Source organism: Calonectris borealis, chromosome Z (assembly GCF_964195595.1).
Source record: "Calonectris borealis chromosome Z, bCalBor7.hap1.2, whole genome shotgun sequence".
NCBI lineage: Eukaryota > Metazoa > Chordata > Aves > Procellariiformes > Procellariidae > Calonectris > Calonectris borealis.
Genome location: NC_134352.1, coordinates 60,428,501 through 60,455,255, shown reverse-complemented (window position 1 = coordinate 60,455,255; position 26,755 = coordinate 60,428,501). Strand labels below are relative to the sequence as shown.

General features: G+C 40.1%; 2 protein-coding genes across 3 annotated transcripts in view; both read right to left on the bottom strand.

The window, feature by feature from the left end:
• Positions 1 to 621: 621 nt before the first annotated feature.
• F2R (coagulation factor II thrombin receptor) lies at positions 622 to 7,601 on the bottom strand. Its single transcript, XM_075136290.1, has 2 exons — positions 7,371 to 7,601; positions 622 to 2,080 (listed from the first exon to the last, which is right to left on the bottom strand). The coding sequence occupies exons 1-2, from the start codon at positions 7,456 to 7,458 to the stop codon at positions 885 to 887; spliced, it is 1,284 nt and encodes a 427-aa protein (XP_074992391.1). The 5' UTR covers positions 7,459 to 7,601; the 3' UTR covers positions 622 to 884.
• A 4,135-nt stretch (positions 7,602 to 11,736) lies between these two features.
• IQGAP2 (IQ motif containing GTPase activating protein 2) overlaps positions 11,737 to 26,755 on the bottom strand; it is a 130,395-nt gene continuing 115,376 nt past the window's right edge. For both annotated transcript variants that reach the window (XM_075137934.1, XM_075137935.1), the window contains 9 exons: positions 25,005 to 25,137; positions 22,252 to 22,354; positions 21,209 to 21,350; positions 17,768 to 17,855; positions 16,698 to 16,910; positions 15,171 to 15,331; positions 14,182 to 14,325; positions 13,163 to 13,271; positions 11,737 to 12,683 (listed from right to left, as the gene is read on the bottom strand). In XM_075137934.1, the coding sequence (XP_074994035.1) occupies positions 12,570 to 12,683; positions 13,163 to 13,271; positions 14,182 to 14,325; positions 15,171 to 15,331; positions 16,698 to 16,910; positions 17,768 to 17,855; positions 21,209 to 21,350; positions 22,252 to 22,354; positions 25,005 to 25,137 (1,207 nt within the window). In that variant the 3' untranslated portion in view covers positions 11,737 to 12,569. The remainder of the gene's footprint in view (positions 12,684 to 13,162; positions 13,272 to 14,181; positions 14,326 to 15,170; positions 15,332 to 16,697; positions 16,911 to 17,767; positions 17,856 to 21,208; positions 21,351 to 22,251; positions 22,355 to 25,004; positions 25,138 to 26,755) is intronic.

Genomic DNA, 26,755 nt, shown 5'->3' with positions numbered 1-26,755 from the left:
GACTTGGCAGGGATAAAGGATATTTCCAAGTCCTAAACATGTGCATGAAGATTAATCATGTGCAAGAAAGCACACGTTTGCAAACTGCATAACAAGATGATGAATACAGCTTTTTCAGTATAGTTTCTGGAGAGCCATTCAACATTGATTTATTGTGAAACAAAATTTCACAATTTTTCATTAAATTAATTGTGAAAAATACCACATTCCTAACCAAGATGCCTAGCATACACTAATGGCAGGAACACCAAAACAAAAGCTAGTTCCAGCTGCTGAGAATTATCTCCTCTGACACATTACACCAATCAATAGCTGGTTTTCATTTGCTTACATTCCTAAAAACATACTGTTTTAAAGTGGAATGTATAAAAATGTAAAACGAGCAGTTTCAGGGTCCAAGATCTGAAGTAATGCTAAGAAAATTAAGTTTACAGATAATTCCAGAAATAATGACATACAGGGAAAAAAAAAGCCCAGAAAGACATCTTCACTTTCTTCAGGAAGTACTGCATAGATGGAGTGGTTCCTTAAGTAAGAATTTAATCAACCTGACACAGCTAAAAATCCTAAAATGGGATTTCATAAAACCCCTGCAATAAACTGAATTAACAATGCAAAGGATTTGTCTGAAAAAAGGAGTTTATTTGAAAAACACTCAAAACTATTATTAAGAGATTACTTTTCCCCTCTACATTAACCTATTTACATATACTATATATATACATATACAGAGTTACAATTTGAATTGTGCATTACTATAATTGAATCCATAGAACTATGTATTATACAATAACTTGGTTTAAGGTTTTGCATTTCTTGGATACAATACAGTCTTTTTTTGTCTGAAATTGTCTAAAAATTAAGCATGTGTAAGACACATTATCTCAATGCATTGCTAGTAATTTCCTGTAGACACTGTTATTCACATTAGTAGAGCACGTAGCCCTTCTACTAGTGGTAGACATTGACTGGCCACTGCTGTTACTACTGTTAGGATCGAAAGTCTCTTTACAATGGAAGAGACTGAAAAGTTGTCTCTGATACTGAGAAGAAGCGTAGTAGTAAATAAAGGGGTCAATGCAACAGCTAATGCTGCTGATACAAACACAGAGTAGATAGGCAAAGTAGAGATACTCTAAGCTGTTGTCATAAGAAAAATGGATATAATGAATTAACAGGAGGACATTTGTTGGTGCAAAGCAAATAACAAAAACAGAAAAAACAGCCACACACAAGAGCAAGGCACGTGTCTTCTTATTTTGTTTTGCAACAATGGTAGAAGAACTAAGACATCGAATGATACACACGTAACAGACAGTAGAAATTATAAATGGCACTACAAAAAACACAGAAGAGAAGATGGAGAAGAAGTGGAGGTAATAGCCGTGAAGTTCAGATTCTCTTAGCACATCATGGCAAGTAGTTATATTTAACTTGGGTATTTCCATCGTTTGCTCTCTGATGAGAAAAGGTATAACCCCAGTTATTGCTACAAGCCATATGATGAAACAAATCAGTGAGGCACGTGTTAATGTACGCCAGCCAAGAGACTGCATGGGATACACCACTGCCAAGAAGCGATCGAAGCTTATGCTCGTCATAAGCATTATTGAACAGTACATGTTACAGTAGAAGGCAGCAGTGATGAAACGGCACATCTGAGGTCCAAAAACCCAGTCATTTCCAGAAAAGTGATAAGCAATCTTGAAAGGAAGCACGCTTACAAACAAGACATCCGCCAGGGCCAAATTCAGCATGTATACTACAGCTGGCTTTTCAATTTTCATTTTTTTCAGAAACACCAGTATCGCTGTAATGTTCAGAGGGAGACTCAGCACAAGCACTAAGGTGTAAACTGAAGGAACAAAACGCGTCAGCCACGGACTAGTGAGGTATCTTGCTGTTCGCACTGACACTGTTCGTTGTTCACGTAGGGGCAATCCAGTCTGATTGGTGGCTCCTGATCCGACTTCTGAGTCATTTTCAGTGTCACCGTAAGTAGGTATAGGGTCATCCTGGTGACTTACGAAAGAGAGTACAAAACTTCTGACCTGCGGTATGCTGCCGTTATATGGGAAGGCTGAAAAATAAGAAAGTATAAAGATTAATAAGCAAATGTTTACATACTATGGGGAAGCAAAAACACTTTTCAAAAAGGAAAGCTAAGATCATATTAGCAACACAAAATAATAAGATTAATTCCTGATTCAAAGCACAGACTGCCTATAGATGTTAGTCCAGCCCTTTTTGCTTTAGCTCCTGCTAGAAGTTTGGGTAAGATGTCCTCCTTTGTCTCATATCTCTTAGTTTGGAAGCTTTTTATGATAGGGACTCTATCTGTGCTTAAGGACCCAATCTCATCTATGTTCTCTTTGGACTACTTTGACAGAAATACAACAGTAAATTTGCCACCCTTGAACTGTCTTTGCCAGACCCTTCATACAGTTTGTAAGAAATGATGTGCTGGATAAATACTGGTATTCATACACAAAATTCCCATTAGAAGTACTCATCACCAAAGTAACAAAAAGTTAAAGTGTAATTAAAACATCAAATTACTGAGATATTTCTCTGTGCTCTGGAGACATCCTTCTCAACCTGACAGCCCCCATCAAGACAGATAGCAGAAGTCTGCATGCGGTTCTCAAGGCAGACGTGGACCTTTTGCTTGCATCAGACAGGTACCCACAGATTGCACTGAAACATTTCCCCAGTTCTACTTATCCTGCCCTACAGTGTGCATGGAGGACAGCATGTGTCCAGTGTGCCCTCGCGGCACTCCTGAAGCCTGCCACTAGTGTTCCCTCTATGGCAGAGTCTTCTAAAGCATGGTTTGGTGACTGTGGCTGCGAAGAAAAGTGTCAGGACAGCGTATCTCTGCTTTTTGAATGTAGCTGTAACAAATTAGGAATTTAGCGTTACAAAGTCTTGAATGTGTGGTATGGATTTATTTATCTAAAAAAAACCCCACAAACAATCAGAAGAGCTACTTTAGACATTATTTCAGAAAAGGTGTTTGTAGGGAGACTTATTTTGGAAGACTCTTGTTTTCGGCTTTAACAATCTAGTTAGGCATAGGATAATTCAAACATATTATGGGCAGACAGAAGTGACAGAGTTACTACTACTTAAATAATCATTCATCTACTTAGCTGTGCAACTGATCCTTTGTTGAATCGTAGACAACTAAAATAAAAATGAAGGTTAGCTTAAATCAGTGAGCTGAAAGTACGTAGGCATGATTCACCCGTGTAAGATGCTATTTGTTAGAAGCAATCATTTGTTCAACAGTAATTCAAACCCTTTTTTTATGCAGATGAGAACAAAGGCATCTGAAGGAGGCAGAGGGCAAAGAGAGGAGTGGTTGCAGCTTTAAGCAGGCAGTTACCTCCCTTTGTGCGCAGGCTGTGCGAGAAGGGCCCTGCCCAGCTTGAATTTTGGTGAGATTCAGACTTGAATGTGGGGGGAGATCAGAGGAGTGGTAGGGAAGTTTGGGGACTTTTTAAAGCTGCTGTACTCTATGTACCATGCTGTGTCACAGCAGCATTCTAGGGGCAGAGGGGACAAAAGAGGGGAAGTGTTTGAGATAATGATTTTTGTTCGCAAAGTGACTAGATTGCAACCTCTGCAGGCCAGAAAAAAAGATGCTGGATGAGAATTTGAGCCTGGGAGCTTGTTGCACAGACGGCAATGGGAACAATTTAGTACTTATACTGAAACACAAATGCACAGAAGTAAGTGAGATTTCAGTGTTTGCACAGAAGGGCACTAAACCAATTTATAGAAGAGTCTATTCTGCCATCTAAAAGAGAACAGTAACAAAAGGCAAAACTGTAGATCCTTCATCTTTAACCTTACACTAAAAGTTTAGTCCAAGCAGTTGGATGGCTCAAGGAGTCAGCTCCTAGTTCAGCAGTTCAGGAGCAGCACAAGTTATATTTAACACCTTTAACTTCAGCCTGTGGTCGATACTCATCCGTTCGCCTGTGGCTGACATTGAATAGTTAGGTGATTTCCCGTACTTAATGATCATTGCAATAGAAACCTGTCACAACTGACACCATTGGTATTCATCTCTTTTGGGAGGATCGTAATTATACTTGAATGAAAAAAAAAAATTTCTCATGCCCATTGGCAAGTCTCCATGGTAAAAACATCAGTAAGAGTGATGAAAAAGCTTGAACAGCACCTCTGGTATCTCTAGTACATACAAGTTTTATGAATTCAGGACTTTGAATGCTGTGAATACATATTTCTTCCACTGACATTTCTAAAATAGAAAATTTCTGAAATGGGAGACAATGACGATCCTAGTCCCCGAAGGTCCACGTGTCCTTCTTGGTTCCTCCACCACTGAAGAACAGTGTGGAGAACCAAGTGAAGAGGTGACATGGTTTCATGTGAGGAAAGCATGTTTTTTGGGAACTCAGATATAAATGTACTTGATGAAAGGGAGGGTAAACCTGTATCTGGAGTCAGGAACTGTATTGCCAAGATGACTCTGCATGACGTGGTAACTGGGGTGCTTCCAGCAAGCACCTCTCTCATCCCAGTATCCCTGAACTTTGAAGGGCTTCGCCTGTGCTGTCTCACCTGAGCTAGCAGTGCTGCAGGGAAGCCACAGAGGAAGCACTGCAGTGCCTCACTTTTTGAGGACTAGTGAGCAAACCAGTCAGACCCACTGACCCTTAATGACTGAGGTTAAGTCTCCTTAATGCGGAAGCGGTTGGTAACCTAACCCATTTCTCGTCAGTGACTCCTAACTTAGAACAGTATGAAAATACGCTAAAGGAAAAAAATGATGATTGGGCCAGTTATCTTTTATCGACTACTGACCTTTGTCTTAGCTATTGCTTACAGTTACTCGAACATTGCTAATAATTTTAATTATATCCTGAATTCTCGGAGCTAACGTATTCACAGCTTTCTTAGATGAAAGGATTTAGAGTCTGCATTACTCCATTATCAAACTTTTCTGAAAGTAGAATTCTATTACAATAATTCAGGACATTTCATAAATAATTTTAGTTTAGTTAAAATTCTCTGGAATAATACTTTAACTCGGTGAAAACTACATGTTCTTTGTATAAGCAAAGACTTTCTAAGTTCAGAGTTGAACTCAATCTTGATGCTGTTAACAACACCTCCATGCTGATGTCCTGTGCTCAGTCCATGCCTCCACCTTGACCTTAGATGACATGAGGTACTACTTGAAAGCCAGCTCTATGGAAAAATGCCATGAGACCTCAAACTTGCTATTTCTTTGCCGCTTGATAATATAGTGGAAATTTAAACTTGATGAAATTCAATTTAATTTTAATTTAAAAGATTGATAGCCACACATCAGTTCTTTTCCTTTGCAAAGCTGCTTGTACGTTTGTATGACACAGCATCTGTGTATTACTAGAAAAAACAGTCGTGCACTTCATGCTTTCTGAACGCAGGAAAGTCTGGGCAGGTTCAGATCTCAGCCAGCCACCTCGGCAGCACCTGGTCGGCTAATCTGCAACCACCTAGCGCCAACTTGCTCCCAAGCCATTGCTTTTTCACCCACCCGCAGGAGCGGCACAGGTCATAAGGTGAGAACCGTGGATATTGAAGGACCAAGGGAAAAGCGGGGGGAGAAGCCGCAGGTGCAAGGGCAGAGCAGACCTGGGGATACAGCAGTGCACAGGCAATGGGAACTAAGTACATTTTGGTGGAAACAGGGAAGCTTATCTGGGACAGTGAGGAAATGATATTACTACAGTGGGAGCGAGCACAAGGGGAGCAGAAAACATGTTCAGATGGCCAGGCTTTATTAGTCCTATTGGGCCTAAAGTAACTTGTATTGAATTTTTCTTTTCCTAGTGATGTAATACAGTAACTATTTCGATCATTATTTCCTAATGAAGCAGCAAATAAATAGGGTAATTTGGGGTGCTCTTTAACGAAGACTATAATTGCAATAGGCAGGAGAACAAGTTTGAATGTTTCCATAAACTGGAAGAATAGCATCTCACAGTACAATCTTTTTTCCAGCATTACATTATAGTTTGTCTTTTGCCCCTCTCCCCCCTTTTCTTTGTAAGGACATTTTCCTTAGACTTCCAATATGAACATGGGTGTGGTCTCTTCACTCCCATTTGTCCTCGTGCCAAAAAGTTGTTTAGCCAAAATTATTTGCCCTCTCTGATACTGCTCTCTCAGCATAATTACAAACACTAGCTCTGTCCCTTTCAGCCTTCATTTTCGCAGTCAAAGTATACCACGCTCTGAAATTTCCCCTAGCTGTTCGTCTAATCAGCCCTCTTCTGTACATAGAGCTTGAACCAAGTCTTCCCAGCAGACATCTCATGGGGCTAAGTTATTTGTACAGCGGCGCTATGATCACTATGTGATTGAAAGAAATGTTAAACTGAATTTTACAGAAAAAATCGTTGCTAATCTCTAAATGCATAATCTTGCCCCTTCTACTGCTGTACCTCTACCAGAAACTGGGAGGTTACATGCATGCAGGTCTTCTTTTACCTTCCTTCCCTCGGCATCTGCATTGTCAGACAAGCTCTGTGCTAGACGGATCCAAGGTCTCAGCAGTTATAGCACTGATGTTGCCATTAGTGCTATTTCTAATTGAATAACCATGAAGGTCATCTACTTGGGGTGGATATTCTGCACTATTTCATGCTGGCAGATCTTCCAAACTTTGCACTACCTACAAATTCAGCTGGCAGTCTATCTTCTGAAGTTGTTAATGAAAGGCAATGTCAGTTTTTTAAGGAAGTCCACCAGCACGTCTCACCAGCCAGGTCACTTCTTTCCATCATAACTTGGTGTTGCATGGCTGCCTTAGCCATGGGACAACTGCAAACCATTCTTCACCATCAATAACCTTACCTGTGGCACTGCGTCCTTCTCAGATCTATGTATTTCAGAAAGAATTATAGTTCTCAAAAAAGCACCTCTCTGGCATTGCCTTACCCAGGCTAACTATCTTTTAGCCTGTTCTCTTGCCCCTGCTATGAGAAAAAACCTAGAGCAGCGTTTCACGACGCCAAAGAAAACGCGATCCTAAGCTCCAGTTAAAACCTCAAAGCGGGAGACCCTTCCCCGGGCTACGCGTGCGCTAACGCGTATTTTAGTTCCCTTGCCGAGGGCAGGGCTCCGGCACCGCTGCCAAGGCACACGGCGCCGGCGCCGCCGCCCGCAGCCCGCCGACCGCCGGGCTCCTCGCCCGGCGCCCGCCGGGCCGCCCGGCCACCGCTTCCCCGGGGAGCCCAGGCGGGACGGGAGCGCTCGGACCCGGCCGGGCAGGGGGCGCCCCTCTCTCCCCTCCATCCCCCCCATCCCCCCCGGGCAGCCCCCCCGCGCGGGGGGGGGCGGCGACTCACCGGCGCGGGCCGCGGCGGCGGGCGGCGGGCGCGGGCCGCCGAGGGCCGCCAGGGCGCAGAGCAGCGCGGGCAGCGCCCGCGGCCCCATGGCCGCCGCGCCGGGGCGGGGGTCCGGGCCACCGGGAGCTCCCTCCGCTCCCTCCGTCCGTCCAGCGCAGGGGGACGCGAGTGCAGGCGAGGCGCGGCCGCTGGCTACCGGCGGGAGGCTGGGGCTGGGGAAGGGCCGCCGCGGGGCCGCCGAGGCTTCCTCCGGCGGCGGGGGAGGCGGGGGTGGCTTCCTGCCGCGCCGCCCCGGCGGAGGGGGGGGCTGCGCACCGGCCCCGCGCCGCCCGCCGCGGGGGCGGGGAGGGGAGCCGGGCCTCGGCGGCAGCGGGAGGTCCGTGGGGGGCGCGGGGGCAGAGCCGGCCGCCCCCGCAGCACAGCGACCCGGGCAGCGGCCCCCGCGCTGCGGAAACGGCAGCGGAAAGCGCTCGCACCCGGCCGGAAAATGGAAAGGGGTCGTGGGCTCGGGCAGGGGGAGGAGGCAGGAGGTGCAGAGGTCGTTCGCAAGGAATTACTCTAGGCTAAATTTGCCAGATTTTGTTGTGCAATCCAAATTGCTAATGCCCCACAGGAGTACAGTTACAAGGCCAGCTGAAATATGTGCATTGCTCATAATTGAAAGATCACACTCATTCGGAAAAGCTCCTTCTTACGTGGATCTGCTTTGTATAAAGCAGACAACATCAAAGCTTGCTTATATTGCATGTGTTCAGTAAACTGACTGCTCTTGCAAATACAGGGCAACCTAAAAGCGATTCATTGCCCAGCTTTGCAGTCCTCGTGCCTGTTCTTGCAAGACCCCTGAGGAAGCGGTGCCACTCCTGAACTCCAGTGCCTTGGACAAGAAAGCTTGTGCTGTCCTTCAGAGCTGCTCATGAATCAAGAGCTGGTTGAACTGAAACCTATATGAAAGCTATAGAGGAAAACATTTTGGTAACTTTGCAGCTATTATTTAGGCTCTTTTCTTTGAAAATACTTATTCCACTGGTGGTTTGAGTGCTTTGTATTTCTTAGGCCTATAACACAGACAAAAGCTTTACACTCTTTCGTTTGCTAGGGTATGCTGTCCTGTCCTCAGTGGTATATCCTTCTGTTTACAGCAATACAGACAAAAAAAGGCCAGGGGGGGAGCTTCATTTAGAACTTGTTCATACGTATGAAGTGCCTTTACTACTGCAGAAGCACTGACCTTTGCTCTTAACTGAGAGTAAAAACCATGGAAAATAAATACTCCTGATCGCAAGTACTGGTTCCCAGTAAGTTCTGCGTCTGTGATGTTGTTCCCACAATTCTACCACTTGCTACGTTACAGCACTGGCAAGGCTGACATCGATTTGTGTAGGGCAAGTTATAAATACAAGTTTTACAGCTGGCCAGCCTTTCTACAGCTCTGTCATCCCAAAAACACTAGGGAATGCACACAAAACACCTTATATTTAATCATGAACTGTTGTTCTTCATCTATTGAGAAAATACCTTAATCAGAGATAATTTCATCTATTTGGGAGAAGGCAGTGAAGCTCTTCCTGGGCATTCCTGTGGTCTCACAGCTCTATAAACGTACCCGAAGGTAACACTTCAAAATTTCTAAACCCAAAATATCAGTCTTTCTTAAAATAAATGTGTATTTGCAAATGTTATACCAGACATCAGAAAAGCATACATTTCCAGTATTTTTATTTAAGTTTCAAGAAGCCTTAACCAGTGGGCCAGTGCTTGAGGGATAAACGAGTCTACTGATTTTGTGAAAGATATGAAAGGAAACTCGGATTGTATCTGCAGGGAGTTAGTTGCAGATGTAAGGAACAGTCATAGGGCCATGTCCTTTCTTCTTTGTAAGTTAGATTACTGTAAACATACGCGAGTGAATGAAAAAACCCCTGTGTTTGTTTGTTAAATTTTCTGCCTGCATATGGGAACCGAATTGAAGTTAATTTTTGTATCCTGTAGTTACGCAAGTCAGCTTGCTGCTTGCCGCTTTCTCTCTAGATAAACTGATTGTAACGGAGGTGAAGAGTCATGACTTTTAAAGTCATGAACTTTACCAGTTACCACTTTTTAATCCTACTTCTTGCACCTTTTTCAGAGCTTTGTTTTTTGGCAGAAGCAAGTTACAGGACAAAACTTCCTTCATGTTAAATACATTAGGTCTACCAAAAAAGCCTACAACTATCTAGTAAGATTGCTTCATCATTACTGTTTGGGGAAGGAGACATCTTTCTGCTATTTAATATACAGATTAGCCTGGTACATGCCTGGCGTGGGTAGTTACTGCTCGAAGAGGATGAGGTTAGAAGCATATCTCAGAGGCAAAATCAGACCTCCAGGAAGAGGGTTGTCTATCTAGTTATAAACTTTTTGAAATCAGATGTGACTGTCACTCTTTAGATTTGCTGTTAGAGGGAAGTTTGTTGTGTTGTCCCTGAAATCTTTTTAAAAAAGTCAGCTAAAGAAGAAGGTTTGCAGGTAAACGCAAAGTGAAACAGAACAAAGCTGTTGCTTGTGATGGTGTTTCTGCCTGCTTGGCCAAAGAAGAAGGATGTTGTTCTGCAATTTTGTAGGTAGTTTTGGAGCTTCAGAACCCCACCAGAACGGGTAAGTTCCAAAATAAGCTAAGTTAGCTGCCAAGCACTCAGTCAGCTCTAAAGACGTGCGGTAGAAAAATGCAAATGGCGGGGCTAACAGACTAGGACTATTGGCTATTATAATTTCTTTTCACTAGCACGGATTAAGGAAGACAAAGTTGAGAGATAGGCAAGTCTTTCAAGGAAAAATGCATTTTCTCCTATGGTGACAACTGATGCCTAGGCTCTATTCAGCTGTACTGGCTTTTTCCTCAGGTTTTGCACCAGCAATGCAAGTCTTTCCACAAGACCATTTCATGAATGAAACTGGTTTCATCAAGTCCTATCTAACTTTGAAGATTCTAAATTGCACCTTAGAGCAGCCTCCAAAAAGCCCTTCTTCTTTTTTGTATTTAGTAGCTGTCAGCAGCATAGGACAGCAGTGGGTGGGCACAAAATTACTTTGCTCCTTTGCGTGGTACTTGGTACTACTGTCAATCTTATATTTAGGTAGGAATCATTGTGGTCAGTCCTGTTTAGCTGGGTTCAGGCCCTGAACTGAACTAGTTAATTAAGAGAAAAGCTTCTAAAGGAGTTTAGAGGCATTAAATGGAAATTACTCTTTGATGTGCACTAGAAGAGCAGGAAGCCCAAGAAATGGTTGGAAAAGGTGAGTGCTAGCACACAGACTGTACCTTTCATGTGTCATTACTTGGGCACCAAATAAGCTTTCCTCAGCTTGCGTACATCAGGAAATAACTGAGGGACATGCTGTTCACGTTAGAACTAAGCAGTCACTAGACGTGTCGAGTGTGTTACACAAAACAGCGTACCTAGGGGTGACTTACTCCCAGCAAAGGCTGTGGGGCTCTAGTGTGTCTCACCAGCAGAACTCCAGGCTTTTGACACATTACCTCAAAGGTCTGGTCTTAGGATCAACATCTCACCTGTGCGGACTTACCGGCTCAGCTAGAATTTGTCAAAAATACGTAGGGCTTAGTCAAGTCTGTTACAAATAAAAAGGGAAACAAACGATTGTGAGTTTAATTCATATTCAAGTACAATTCACTTCTCTCCTTTGGAAGTAAAAGTAAAGTGCTGCTTTCACCTTCCAGCTATTTTAAGTGAACCAGGGTATTAATACTGCAGCATTTATGTCATGTTAAAATGGCTTATACATAACTAGCTAGAATAAAAATGGAAGCACGTAGGAGCTGTTTCTCTTTTAATTTGGGATATTAGCTGTTTTATGGTCGTCAAGTGTTCAAATTTAATGCCATGCATTAATGAATATCTCTAGTAAGTGTAATCATTTTTTCAGCTTGTATAATACCACAGGTCAGTATACCAACTAAACTCGTGGTCTATGTATCTGCCACTGGCTTTATCGTGTTTTATTCCCCCTTCAGAATTAATATTTGTTTAATATTTGCTTTTACAATGCATTGCAGAATGCCTTGTTTGTCACGAGGAAAGTGAGAGTAGGAAATACTTTCTCTTGGTTTATGTATTTATCACATTACCTACTGTACACGCTTTTGCTCTGTAGATATAATTGGTAGTTCATCAGCAAAATCATCATCACGTTCAATGGCATAAAGGCATGAAGTCTTCACTGCTGAGCAACCTTCCCAAAGTGTACTGCGAGGACAATCAACCTTAATTAGATTCAATTTTATAAAACCACTGAAAGAAGGCTCTTTCACTGCCATCTGGATTGCTGCTTTAATAACTCCTTTAAATGAAGTTTAGGAACCAAGCCAGTTTAATTAGGTAATGTTTATTTTACATAGAACAATCTCCAAAGAATATCCAAAGAATATTAAAAAAAAAAAATCTAAATACTGATTTTATTGCATTTATTTTCTTACAAAAAAGACAGACAGGCACAATTTACGTATTCAAATACTTCAAAATGAACAACAACTGTTCACTATTCAGATTTCCCCAATGCCACTCCAAAGGTTGTGAAAGTAGAAAATGTCATTTTACATGAGGCAGTAGTGCATTTAGTAGGAATGAATCACAAAATATATTTTTGTACAGTAAGACGTTATTGTCACTTTATAATTACCTATAAAAATTCTTGAATTGCACAATAAGTTTGCTTTACAACTGACAACTGCCAGAAAATAGGCTTAGTATGTAACTAAATATTTGCGCCAACTATCCCCTAGAAACAAATTAGGATTTGTTTTGGTAAATACTTAAAGTCTAATAAGAACTATATTATATATCTGAGGTAATTTTAAAATGTTTTAATAGGAGGAGGTTTATATATTCAACTAAATTCAATTTCTGCCTACCTTAAAATCCATACAACCACAATAGCTGAGTGTCCTAAACAATATTTTGATTTGAAAGTACCAACACCATTGAAATCTGGAACTGTTTAAATTAATCTATTTCCTATTTTTCTGCTTCATTATCAATGCTGAAAAGGCACTGTGTACATTCCTCTGAACATTTGGTGTTTTAGGGTTTTTTTAAAGTTAAAAAGCATCCAACGACAACTTCAAACAAATGTTTAAAAGCAAAAAAATACTGAATAGACTTCCCACTGATGGGTGCAGTTCAGGATATCTGAAGACACTCATTTTCCATAGAACTTCTTATTCAACAGGAATATAAGCAAATTCACATTCACTTTAGCTTTATCGAACATTTTCATTACAGCCACACCTTCATACTGCATTTGAAGCAAGTCCTGTAAGCAGAAATAAAATCATTAGTCTCTGAATCTGTACTGTACAGCAACAAGATGGGGTCATTTTCATCATGTGATAACCATCTCAAACTCCAGGTCTTTCACAACTTAAACAATTACAAGCAACTGTTGGATAGGTGTAGAAAACATTGCATGTCCTCTAGATCCGAAATTGTAGACTGTCAGTAACAGCAAGCCAGAAGAAATGCTGTTTCCTGTGTATTTTTATTTTCTGTTGGTATTTGCTGCTTGCCATTGAACTAATGTGGCATTTAGTTTTATGCAGTTGCCCTAATATATACATGAACCCAGCTCTGTGCTCAGCATCCTATGGAGGTTATATAGTTATTCCCCACATGATCTGCTGCTCTGTGCTGATTGAATAGTTCATGAATACATATAAAAAGATCTGAAATAATTTATATTTAGAGAAAATGCCACTGTGACTATATAGCAAAGTAAAAAAATTCAAACTCTACCTGAAAATGGAGCTGCACTTTTTCCATCTCAACTCCCAGAAATTTTGCTTTGATTTCAAAGTCACCCACTTCTTCTCCAGGTGTGATATCAAACATCACATTCTTAAACCTCGAAACAAAAAGAAGGGTAATTGATTATGTATCCATTTATATAGTCCAGAGACAGTTTGGGGGAAAAGCATGCAGAACACAAAAGAACTTTGACCATAAGCAGTGCAAATGGTGTCAAATGAACAACTCCATCCTTATTGCAGTGTCTTCTTGGAGACTTTCTGGTGTACATATAGTATGGAATACAGCGCTCTCAAGTCTTTTACATTGGAAAAAAAAAAGGGCTGTGGGAAATTCGGGGAACAAGAATGACCACGTGTCCACAGCATAGGAACAGGGCAGCCAGATTTTTGTTCTGCTGTGCCTTAGTGTCTCCTTGCAGGTGCATACACACTCTTCTCTGGTTTCAGTTCGCCTCATGTGGCTTCCTCTGCCTGATGAACCCACTTGGAAAAAAACTGCAACCTGGAAAACTTTTTTCCATGCAGAAGATGATGGAAGGGTGCAGAGCATGGAAGGTTTTTACTACCGCGGCCTCAAAATGGATAGATACAATAGGGATGTTAAACCACCACATCCATTCACCTTGCCATAGTGAGGAAGTGCAGAAAACCAGATGTTTACTCAGTTATATGAAAGTAATTGGTCAGTAAATGAAAAAAATAACTGCTACAACTGCTTAACAAGTCAGTCATTAGCAGTGAGTGCGCTGCCAGACTTGTACTGGTTCCATCTAAGCTAATGCCAAAATAGGGTTATTCAGATGTTTTCCCAAGGTAATCATATAGCGAGGTCCAAGGGAAAAAATGAATTATGACAACTAGGTTTTATGATTCTTCTGAATCTAAAAGTCTGAGGTAATTTTAGGTGTGGCACAGGAAATTGCGAAGATTTCTTTTAACAAAAGCCAGGCCCCTTCAGAGCATTTTCTAATCAACAGCTTCTTAATTGTTTTATACCACACTTACTGGTTGGTTTGAAGATCTTCAATTTCCAGGATGACACCTTTTTCATGCAGTCTTGCAGCTGTGTATTTTAATGAGGCCTGCTTCAGCTTTCTGCTTCCCTTCACCTCCTCTTTTCCATCTAGTTTAATTGACCTCCGTGAATTTCTGGGAAGAGAACAAGAAAAATGGCTTTTGATTTATCTATGAAGTCTTTTATACTGCAACTACTTTTCTAGCCATATTTAGCTTTCCCTCACTCTTTGCCTTCTTGAACTCCTATTAATGAAAAGAATTAACATTCAAAACAAATCTAAGAATTAGAGGGATCTTTAGCACACAGTGAATAGTCTAAACATTTTGGCAATGATTTTGAATCAACTTTTTTAGCACTTGTTTAAACTCTATTGTGAAATGCAACACTGATCCAAAGGAGTCCACAATCATCACTTTAAAATAGCAATTTGTAAGCATACAGTGACATAGTGTTAAGTGAGATTGGCCATTAGAGTTCATTTTTGGATCAATGAGGTATGCACTGGGAAAACTCCTGTTTATGTCAGTAAAATGTTTTCACTTTGACACTTCAGTGGCATTGGCTTGCTCTCGAGTAACTGCATCATACCTGAAAAGTAAAATTCTTTAGGCATTTATTTCCCCTTTTCCATACTGAAGAGAAAACCCAATCCTTTTAATGAAGGAAGAAAATCAATAATTACTTCCCAAAACTGCATGACTTCAAAGCATGCTAATGGATCTGCAAAGTAGCACCAGTTAAATATATTGAAAACACATATACATCTCAGGCCTTTTTCTGTAAGGCAGCTTTAAATAAATGCAAGACTTTACTTTCCAGGTTTTGACTCAGGTCACAGTGACAACTCCCAAGGACTTTTTAAATCCGTGGATTGTCAAATCTGTTGGAATCAAAACTTTCAACTACAGATTAACACCTGCTCTCCCCTCCTGATAAAACACATTGAAATACTAAAAAACAAGAAGACTCAACTCACTTTCTTGTTAAGTTGTCTAAACAAGTTTTTATATAGGTGTTGTAATAATTAATTTGTTCTTCATAAAATGCTGTCTTGGAGTTAAGTGCATTCAAAGTCTGCTGGAGTTTCACCAATTCAGCTTTTCGATGATGTCTGTATCTTCTTTGATTCCGGATATCCTAAATAAATTTATTAATGTAATTGCTTTATTAATTTGATATTTGAAAAAGTCTCAGCTTATTACCATTCAAATCTGTAATTATACAACCTGACTTAATGACTGAGAGAAAGCATGAACTGCCATGTTAGTTCTCACAAACACCATAGCAGTAGTGAGTACTACAGTTTTCGAGACTGTACAGAAGACATCACATTGCTACTCATGTATGCAAGTGGTGGTATCTTGAACTCTGCTATGGTCTCCAGGGCATGACAGACACAGAAGTCATTAGGAAGATGTTGTCTTCATGCTATAAATGGAAGCTTTCTCACAGCTAGTTTCTGGTGAGATGCCTACGAAATGAAAGCCTGGGCTTCTACTAGGTAAGAACTAGCTACTGCTAAACTAAAGCTTGGGTTGAAGGTAATGGTTGAGTTGAGGTAGTAGAAAGTGAAATAAAAGCAACTTCCAGTCCTAAGGCTCATCTCGATCTTCAGTTTGCCTTAATGGGTCAAAACAAAGCATTGGGCTTATAGATAAGAAATAAAGAAGAATGGGGCACTGGATACATATGTAGAATGGTTTTGTCTCAAGTAGAAGCAGATGCAGACAACTGAACCGAGCAGGGCTTTAAAATGGCACTTCAGATTAGATGCAACATGACATACTTAATTATATTACAGACTTAGCTCACGTGAGTAATTTACTCATTTATATATTGAAATATATTTGCAACTTTAAAAAATACATATTTATAATATGTAAATCACTCATGTGAGCTATGAGTAATTTACTCATGAGTAATGAAAGATAATCCAATATTACTCATGAGTAATTAAAGACAATCCAATACACTAAGATTCTTACAGCCAGTATTGGGTGTGGATTTGGAACAGGATTTGCCGATTTGTACGCAATAGGCCCGGTGCTTTCTCAACCCCAGGATGGGCACCACATTGGCCCACTATTCTCCTTGTGTCCTGCCTAACCACTGCAAATCAGTGTAATACCAATCAATTTTGGGGTTAAGTCTTTTTAAACCTTACCAAGACTACATTAATTATTAATGGAAACTCTAATGGGTAATTCTGATTCCTTTTAAAATATAAAAAGCTATATTGAAACACATTGTACTGGAGAAGTTAAAACAGCATCAATATCAGATCTGGATAACAAAGTCTACAATTCTGTGTTATTCAGTTCAGGTAGTTAGCATGAGAGTACTGTCCCTCACTTATTTTGTCAGCAAAACAAAGATTTGTTTCTTATGTGGATACTTCAGTGATTTAATTAGCATTCTCTGGAAAATGTACATCTCTAGCTGAAATGGATTTAGGCTAGATGCCTAAAAACCATCAATATACAGGGACGCGTGTTCCGTTTACCTTAGCGATCTCATTTATAATTTCTTGGTACTTAGTTGCTGAAGAGACTCGTCCTGCTTGTTCCAGCATCCGGAGATTTCTCTGAATTTTCCTTTTCTTTTGTTCTATTGGTAGCTGCCCATCTTCAAAAATAGACTGACTGTGCTTCATTTTCTCTGGAGTTTTGGAATCTAAGATGGCACGTTTTTCTACAAGTTTCAAGTGCTCAGATTCCTGGGTAAAAAAAAAATTCAGAACAATTATTTTCCAGCTCACGATAATAGGTAAGTGTTCAAGTACATTGAATTCTCAAAGGAGAGTATCAAGAATCAAGGTGCAGGCTTTATTTATATCCTCTTACCACATGGTCTGAAAGTGCTCCATTTACCATGCCTTTTGACATGCTCTAAGTAATAATCACAACACCCAGATATGTATTTCAGTTAATAAAAACATGTCTAAAATCAGCAGACGACTCAATGACTTCACTTAGTTGTGGAAGGACTGTCCAGACCTCACAGATGTCGCTTGCATACGCACATAATGAGGTAAGCTAAAATGTGGACATTATTGAAATGTAGCTTTGTGTGTGTCAGTATCTACAGGGAAGTCTTCAACTGGAAGCTCTTCCCACTCAATTCCCATACCAAGGATAGCAGTAGTTCCCCAGGCAGATGTTTGCTTGTATTGCTTAAGCAAATAAACTAGGTATCAGGGAACTTGAGTTAAGATACTGAAGTTCATGAGAAAAAAAAAAAAATCTAGCAGGATTCACCTCAGGCTATTTGATTGTATTATAACATAAGGAAAGACCCTGTTTACACAAAAAATGTAAGCAAAAAAAAATTGTTCCAGTTGTGCTAGTTGACAGCAAGACTTAATTTTTCTTTTCCTCTGAAGCTGTTACCAATTTTACAGTAAAAGAAAATGTGCAGGTCTCACATTTTGAAGACTCTAGATCTGAAGAGTCTAAAACCAGCAACAATGTTTTCATTGTGGTGGAGAAAGCTGCCAGAGATCTATTAAGGCTTTCAAATAGCTGCAATAAAATATGTACTTTCTTCCCTTTTCAGGCACAGTATAGCACTTACCTGTTGTGCAGTGGCTGGTGTTTCTAATATTTCTAAGAGTGTATCCCCTGGCTGTGTTCGTATCACATCCACGATAAGTCTTTTGGTCCTTTTAAAAAGGATATATGGATATTACAAAACCGTTGTCACTGGATCACTTGTGCATTTCATTTCTTAAACGGTAAAACTAGCAAGCTCCCCCTTTATTATGGATACTTGGTAATGTTTATGTTTCCTAGCTTTTTATGTTTCAGAGCTTCCATTAATAATGTTGAACATCTGGTTTCTACACAGGTCTGAATAGAGAAATACATGCATACTTTTCCCCCTTTTATTTTAGAAAACAGTTAACCAACTAGCACAATAAAACAGTTATTGTTAGCATAATAAAAATCCAAGCAACAACTCACATGTGGATTTTAATTATGATAATGACAAAATGGCAGATAGGAATGTAATCTTTGCAAAGCCTGAGCTATGCACGCTTCCATTAAAGGTCATATTTACTGAATAAAGTGGAAATGCACTCAAAACTGCTGAACTTCTGAAGGAATTTTACATCTGACGCGGTGCATTTATGCACACCACTTAAGGGCAAATATTTCTCTAGCGGCAACAGACAGCAAGCATTTCCTTGCTAAAAAGGGAAGCTGGTACACCCCGATATGTAAACCAGTTCTTTTTTTGGTAAGAATTTATCTCATTCCTGCTGCCTCTTCATCCATAATACTTCCAAGAACATCCTGCTACAGAATTCTTTTAATTTAGAGGGCGCGGTTACAAATGAGATATAGCTCATTATTCTTAAAAATTGAAGAAACTTGAAGATGCAGCTTAAGTTTCCCAGGAAAATGTCTAAATATGATCAAGGCTTCTGTGATAAAACCTCATGACTTGGTTTAAAATGATAGTTTACCTATGTAAAGTTGGGGTTTTTGTTGGTGTTTTCAAGACTAGAAGTTCTCATAAAAATGCAATGAAATGGGACAAAAGATTTACTCATATACAGGCAACATTATCCAAAACCACTGAGTATTTGGGTATGATCCAAGCTTCCATGGAAAGGGCAGCAGGGTAGGCATGACTGACAGCGCAGGCAGACCTGAAGCACTGCTCCTTCCATGTTAGAAGGCAACGTGCTAAACCTCCTGGAAACTAGTTTGCTTATCCAGAGCTGCTGTTAACTGCACTGAGTGGTTCTAGCACATTCAACAGCTTCTGAAGGACTGCTGTTAAATGTATTTTTCCTTCACAAACTGTCTTGGAATCCCCTCTAGTTTGCCAGGAAAAAAACCCCAAAACAGAATCAGAAAGGTTTGCTAAAGTTGGTTCATTTGGGCTACATCAACATATTGCTGGCTTTCTGTGCCCGACACAACCTTTGTCAGTCTTTGGTGGTCACCACCACCACGGTCTACGTTAACGTACATGGGACAGTGTTGTGGTTTTATGCACTGCCTTAGAAACAGGTGCTGCGGTGGCCGATAAGACACAATGCTTATTGCCACTTCCTCTGCCGTCAGCTTCCTCTTCCCACGTACCAAGCCTGCGCAGCTCTGTTGTTTTCCAGAAACGCCCCACCTGGGGCCGGACGCATCCCCCTTCACCTGCCGCATGGCACACGGCACCCGCGCACTCAAACCACGCAGACCGGGCACCTGACAGAGTCCTCTAGACACAGCTACCAGCAAATCGCAGGGTTCTTCACAGAAGCCTTAACAAAACCATTTAAAAAGCAAATATATGATATTTCTATAGAAGAGGGGTGTCACTTGCAGAGAAACAAGAAACATTCAGCGAATCAGCTGTGACTTGAACTTCAGCCAGGTGCTAACATTTCACAGTTGCAGTAAAAGACTTCTCTACAGCTAAGGTAGAAAAGCTAAGCATCTGTATTTGCACATCTCTTGTGTAAAAGGTAGCGTTAAGTATTTTAACTTTCTATATGGCTGCAATTTAACACAGGTTGCGAATTATTCTGTCAGATTATTTACTAATTTTCCTCAAAATATGAGAAATATTACTTGAAAGCACTTATGCAATAGAGAAGTTAAATTCTTTCGTCAATTCTCATGCTATTGTTTCAACATATTTCCACACACTGTAGAGGATTAAAGACATTTCTTTTGGCCTTGATTTTGCATATTTTTAGGAATTCCATTAAGGGGTAGCATTTTACTCCTACACAGAGGAAAAAAGGACAGGAAGCACTTTTTTTTTTTAAGGGACAGGGGCAGGCATATCCGTATTACAAAACTGGCCTGGGAACAGCTCTAGAGTCTTGATCTCTGGAATACCAAGTGACTAACACAGTTTTGATTTGACATTGTTATTGCAGTCCCTTTACTTTAGATCACGAATTATATTCGATAACAAGTTACAGGAAAACCTCAGTGTTTTCTTGTTTAAGATTCAGATCAAATATGCACAATTTCAGTGGAAAAATCCCCTTCCTTTTAGGATAAATAGTAAGAGTTTTCTTGCACTTAAAATTAGATTTTTTCCCAGACTTTAAACAGGCATTTATGGCTTTTATAGAAATTGCACTACTTACTACAGACATTATAGCTAAGAACTTTCTTCAGACGTAAAACTTCACATATTACCTAATAAATTCAGTTTACTGATTTTTGATTTGGAAAAAAAATACTAACAGATTAGAGTTGAATTACAGCCTGTATCTACACTGCTAGTGTTTGCAAAGGTGTAAAATCCTTATGCTGTATTTCCCTTTAAACTGAACTTCTAACCTTCACACTTGTGGGGTAAGAATAAGCATAGTAATAGAGGAGAGCAGCATCCCGTTCTCCCCCGTGTTCAGGAAGCACCAGGATCTTATATAAGCCAATCCTTATTCTGGACAGCTGGAAATAACTTCAAAAGAGAGGTGCTTTCATAAAAATATTTTCGACTGTAAAGTAGTCTATATCCCAGGGTATCCCAGTAGCCATTTCTTAATTTGCTCACCAAGTAGAATAAACATAATTTTCTTTCCCCGGATAAAAGCTTGCAGTATTCCTGCTGAAGTGACAGTCGCATCCTGTTCAAACGCCTGATGGCAGTACGTCAGGGAAGGGTTTTTCTTTGAGGGGGAGGAGAGGACCGTGTGATACTGTCTGTCCCTTACAAGGCTAGACAGCTTTTCATCTCTGCTGTCCCAAGGCTGTGGTGTTTTAAAGCAGAGTGCTTTTACAACTTCATGGAAAAGCACTTGCTGGGTTAGATAATGGTCCAAAAGACAAGTGGTAGTATGTTTATCTTTCTGTAAGCTTTCTGGAAGAATTGACAGTTTCTGTGACTTTTGCAAAAGTTTGAGTAGAACTGAACACAAACTGGCTTTTGCAAACTGAGTGGACTCAGCACCTCAAAAATGCACTCAGGCATGGCAGCAGGGTGAAAGCAACTTTGTTTTTTTTTTAAAAAAAAGCATCTCCAGAATATAGGGTTTTGAACAAAACTTACTTTATCATCAGGCTTTTGAGATCCTGATCTTCACCTTCTCGTAACTCATATTTGCTTGTTAGAGACAGTGAAATCTCTGTTTTTGCAAGTTGATTCAGCGTGCTTTCCCTATTGGTGTCATTAGGATCAACAGCTCCTTCCCCTGTAAGGACACATCTTTTACTTCAAGTTTGCCAACTTTCCCATGGTTCAATGCATGAAATGAACAAGAAGCTAAATAAATCACTGTAAATCATCAGAAATATTACGTTTATTAAATAGCACACCTATTCCTACCATTTAGAAACAATCTTTTTTTGGACATTGAACAATCAAAACCATAAGCCAGCTACTTATAAACCCAGTTAGAATATTTTGGAAATGCCATCATTTCTTGCTTTTCAAGCTACTGGTGTGCAAGAGACTCACATGTCTTCTCCCCAAAGAAGAATACAAACAATTTAACATCCTTTGTCCTAACATGCAGTGATAGTGAAAAATGAGAGAGTCACAGCTATGTTAACAGGCTATTCACTTGAAAGCTGGTATTATCCATGACATCCTAGCTTCTTGCTAAACAGTTCACATCTTACTACAATTATGGCAAGTTAGATATCAGTCACATTTATTCCTTATAACTGTCTAATAAATTTGCATAATTTTAAAAGCAACATTTTTATTTGGCTAATTGTCAAAATAACAGATGGCTATTTTAAGAATTCTCCGTGCACTTTTTGTAAGTTTCTAGCCAACACTAGCAAATCTTAAGATCAGGTTATTAAAAATCACTTGTTTTCTATCTGCAATTTGAGCACAACTGGATCATTCTGCTGGAAACATTAGTTATGTTTGGATTTTGAATCACATCATTAATCTTTAACATGAATATTGCAGTTAGAAGGAGGTTCAACTATAAGGAGTGATATTACAAAAAGTGTTCAGAAAAGAATTCTGTAGTAAATGAAGAAGCCGTCACTATGAAAGACACAAGAGTATTTAAATCAAGCCCCCATTTAATTCTGCCGCTCGAGTGAAGTTAACCATAAAGATGAAGAACAGCGTACCAAGGAAAGACTCTACATCAGGAACAGGTCCCAGCCCTTCCAGCAATTCGTTCAGCAGGTCATTTGGCTCAGTGACAATAGCATCCTGGTGTTCTAACAGTAGCTATAAACAAACATAAATGAAGTCACCATCCAATTCTTTATACTTGTAAATAAATCGGGACACTACATGCTGGAAAACAGAGACCTAGTGTGATCAGGATTATGGAGGACCCAAGGTGGGGAAGTATGCTCAGTTCTGGACTATGAGTTTAGAACTGCTCTTGCTGTAAGACAGCTTGCCGTGCTCCTCCGGCAGTCGTCTCCGGAGTGCTGAACATCTCAGCTAAGCAGAAGTTTAAGATTTGCCTTTAGAACTAACAAAGTATCACAGAGTAAAGGGCGATAATCCCAAGCAGAGCATTTCAGTGCTGCATCCTGAACTAAGCACACAAAGGAATGAAGACAGGGTTGGTGGTCCACAGAAAGATACCTATTTTCTGTATATCCATTCCAGTAGCTTACAATAGTGTCAATGATACAAAATATAGTCATTTCTGAAAGGTAAGTCAGAAACCAGCTATGCAGCACCTGCTGCATAATTTCTAATAGATTTGGAAGTTGCAGGAGATTTGTGAACATATTCGCAATAACTTCCATTGCATGTGGGCACATTCTCAAAACTTTAAGCCACAAAAATACTGGTAAGCCAAGTTAATAAAGCACATGAACAGGGCAGTAACATTTTCTTGAAAACAGGCTCTCGCTGTCCTTGAGAAAAGTAACCTCATGCTGAGTTAGATAAAGCCAGCAGCATTAGTGACTGCTAGATTCAACAGTCCATTCTCCATAGAAGCAATATTCCTTATCTGGAGGACTGATGGAAAGACAGTGTTACCAAGCTTCACTGAAATTTAGCCACAGCAAAGCATGCACAGTAGGCAAAAATTCCAGGATTCTAAGTATTTTAAACACTGCAAGTTACAGTGAGTCAAAAGTTACTGGTTACTAGAAACTTACTGACAACTAAAAAGCCTATGTCCAGAAAAGAAAGGCATTTCAGACATACTCACAAGACAGAAGTGAGCATTATAAGCCCATAACCATTGTTTAAAACAAGTTTCTCTCTTAAATGCAGCAGCTACCCCACATTGTACATAATGTTGACTATGATACCATGAGAACTGCTGAGAAACACTATATGCACTGATTAAAACTGCACAATGCTTGATGGTATACAAGCACAGAATGAAAAAGACATTAACAGGACAAATTCTTTGGGCAAGCGATACACGGGGAAGCACCAAAAAACAAAGCTGATGAATGCAACAGATCCCTCATTCCAGCTACATCCTACAGAGCAATGAAAATTAAGCTTAGGCAAGTGCCATGAGAGATGATGACAGAGGGCAGATTTGAGAACTTTTTCTGAAGCCGAGCTACACATGACAACAGACAAAATGTTTATGCATCTCCTGTTATTTAAACTAATTTTTTTTGGAGCTGTATGACCAGAATGGAAAATTTAGTTTACACTTGCAGGGAAGATGCAGTGGGAGAAGACAACTCAGATGAAGACTCAGGCTCTCCGAGGAGGTTTGGCAGGAGAGGTGGCATGGGACAAGGAGGATCACCTGGTAAATATACTGCACGCAGACAATGTATGGTCTTCAGACGTAATTGCTTGCTTCCTCTAGGCAGGAAGTTGTCAAAAAAGACCATCTCCTTGACCTCCTTTGGCAATTTACGTTCATTAAATTGCTTCATATTTTGTAGAGTATTTTATCAGCTAGTATAAAACTGCATAGTAATACTTTGTCACTTTAGGATCACATAACATATTAGACATGCAACAGATCCACTAAAAGAAATATTTGACCAAGACTAGTGTTTAAATGTAACCACTGATCATAAACATGCAGGCATAGGTCTATGCCTTAAAAGATTAAAAGAAAGAATAGGCGAAAAGACAATCCAGCAAATACGTTTTTAGAAGATTAGGCTATTCGTTTTCACTTGAATAAAGCTAACTTGTAATGTGGTGTACTGGGAGTTGGGTATTCTACCTTTTCCATAGTGTATCTGACAAAAATTATGGGATGTTCTTCATGGAGTTTGTGGGCTTTTTGGGGGGCTGTTGGTTTTTGGGGGGGCTTTTTTTTTAGGGGCGGAGGGGGTGAAGGGAACAGTTTGCAAGCCAGGAAACAGATAGTAATATCCCAGCTTTAGGAGGACCATGTGTTAGACATTGAACTTACATCCTATGAGTCATACTACAAACTGCAGTTAATCTGTTCTTTACCCACAATAAAGAACTGGCAGGATGCCACAGCTTCAGTCCTTCTAAATCAGACATTTGCATCTGCTTCCAACAAAACATATGACAGAATGCCAGAGTCACGAAATACACTGAATTTTCCTCTATTCCCAGAGTCAAAGGAGTTTATTCCAATTGGTGTCACTTTCTTAGCCAAGACAGGAAAGTATTTGTAAGTGTAAAAAGTTAGAAATGTCACACTAGATTAGAAAAAAAAAATGTTCCTCCCTCCCATCAGAAAATGGGAATTGTTATTCAAGATAATGCTTTTACATGCAAGCAGTCTTCTAGGAAAAATGCAGTCTAATACTCAATTCCAGACCATTTTAAAGATGAACTGAAGAAATAATTTCAAAAGGAAGAATGAACACTAAGCCTTCCCCAGAGACTGTTTGTTGCAAGTATTTCATAACCTGTACACTTTAGTCTGTTGACTAATATATTTTCATTGACTTACTGAATGGGTATTGATAATTTCTTCAATGGAGATATATATGACAGGTTTGCTAAGAGTCACCATGTCAGAGTATTCATCGATATTGAATTTCTCCTCTGGTTCAGAAACATCACATGCTGCTTGAAAAAAATTCCTAAGAGAAAATGAGAAAGACTTCAATAATTGTCCCCTATAAACTCACTTTAGTTAGCCTGTATAAAAAAAAAAACACACATTCAAGTCTTTGACATACATTATATTTCAATTACAATCTGCAATCTACGCTTAGTGTTTGAAGGAAACTTTTGGAGGCAACGCATTTACACATCAATACAAATGACAGTGTTCCATCTTTCCTGGACAGCTGGTGGAAGACTGTTTTAAAGGTAAATTTTTTTCTCCTTATTCAACAAGGAGTGATAACCTGGTAAATTTTAAACACACTTACAGAAGTCTGTATTTAACGCTCTAGAAGTCAGGAAAGCATTTCCACAGAAAGACCCTCTGATTTTATGAAGTATTAAGTGTGCTGAGAAGACATTATTTGAAATAGCTACACAAAATTACCACTTGGCCTACAAATGTTTAAATCGCTGTTACTCAGAAATTGAGTTGCTCGAAATGACGGAAAATGTGGTATTGTTTATAAATGCAAGAATCTTGAGAGGAAAAAATGTGAAGTGTGGTTGAAGTGTTACTTTGACTTGACTAGCATGTACATGGAGAGCTGAGACCTGCTTCCCAAGACAATAACGGGTGTCTCTCCAAGCTACTGACAGCTTCAGGGATGTGCACAGAGAACCAAGAAACACCAAGGTCCTCCTGTCAGAGGACCACTTTATTTTCCAAAGTGAGAGGATCTGAACTGGAGCAGCTGGGAGAAACAGGGTTTTGGATGAGGCCTACAGGGATGCTGCAGGAGCTGTCCTGCCTTCACGGTGCCAGCCCTGTGCTGTTGAGGAGGATGCACATTTCAGGCTCAGAGGATCTTTAAAGATGGTATTGGGGGGCGGGGGGAGGGGAAGAAAAGGGCTGGGATTCCTCAGTTTGGAGAGGAAAAGCTGAGGGATACGATCAAAATCACGGTGGTGTTGCATGAGATGGGTGCAGAATTCATTCATCAAATCCCACAATAATGGGAGAAGGGGGTTTGCAGTGAAACTAGTGGGAAAATATTAATTTCAAATAAATGAAAGGAAGCACTGTTTTAAACGACAGGTAGCAAACTTCTGAATATTGCTACAGGAAGAGGATGTGGAGGGAGGTGATCTCAAAGGTCTAAGAAGGGTTTGGACAAATTCCTGCACAAGTTCATAAATGCACAGTAAAAGATCTAGGCAGGGCTGGTAGCTTTTAACATAGCTAATATTGCAATTGCAGTTGCTAGGTGAGTGCAAGGGAGGTGGTGGCAGTTGAGAGCAGCCACCATTGGTGTCTAAGGAGTGTTCAGTTAAAGGTACAGAGCACAGTCACCCAGAGACTCAGTTTTGTATAAAGTTAGCTTAATTAGGAGAGGGAGTCTTCCTTTTGTAGTGATCAAAGGGCCGACTAGAGTAGACTCTCTGTTTCATTAGCATTTATTTGTCTTCATGTTTATGTCATGCCCTTAAATACTTCAATAAACAGAATGACTAAGTTTAAGTATCTTTGTGTTCATGACTGATATCTCAAGGAAACCCATTATATGAACAGTGCATTTTTTTTCATAAAGATAAAAGTTCTGAAACTGAGTTTGTTGCAAGACTCAACAACACTTCAGGCTAATAATAGCA

Bases quoted from the DNA above. Each gene is read 5' to 3' on its own strand.
- F2R (XM_075136290.1), bottom strand. From the start codon at position 7,458: ATGGGGCCGCGGGCGCTGCCCGCGCTGCTCTGCGCCCTGGCGGCCCTC. The intron at 2,081-7,370 runs GTGAGTCGCCGC...CTTATTTTTCAG, and splicing joins CGCCGCCGCGGCCCGCGCCG to CCTTCCCATATAACGGCAGC.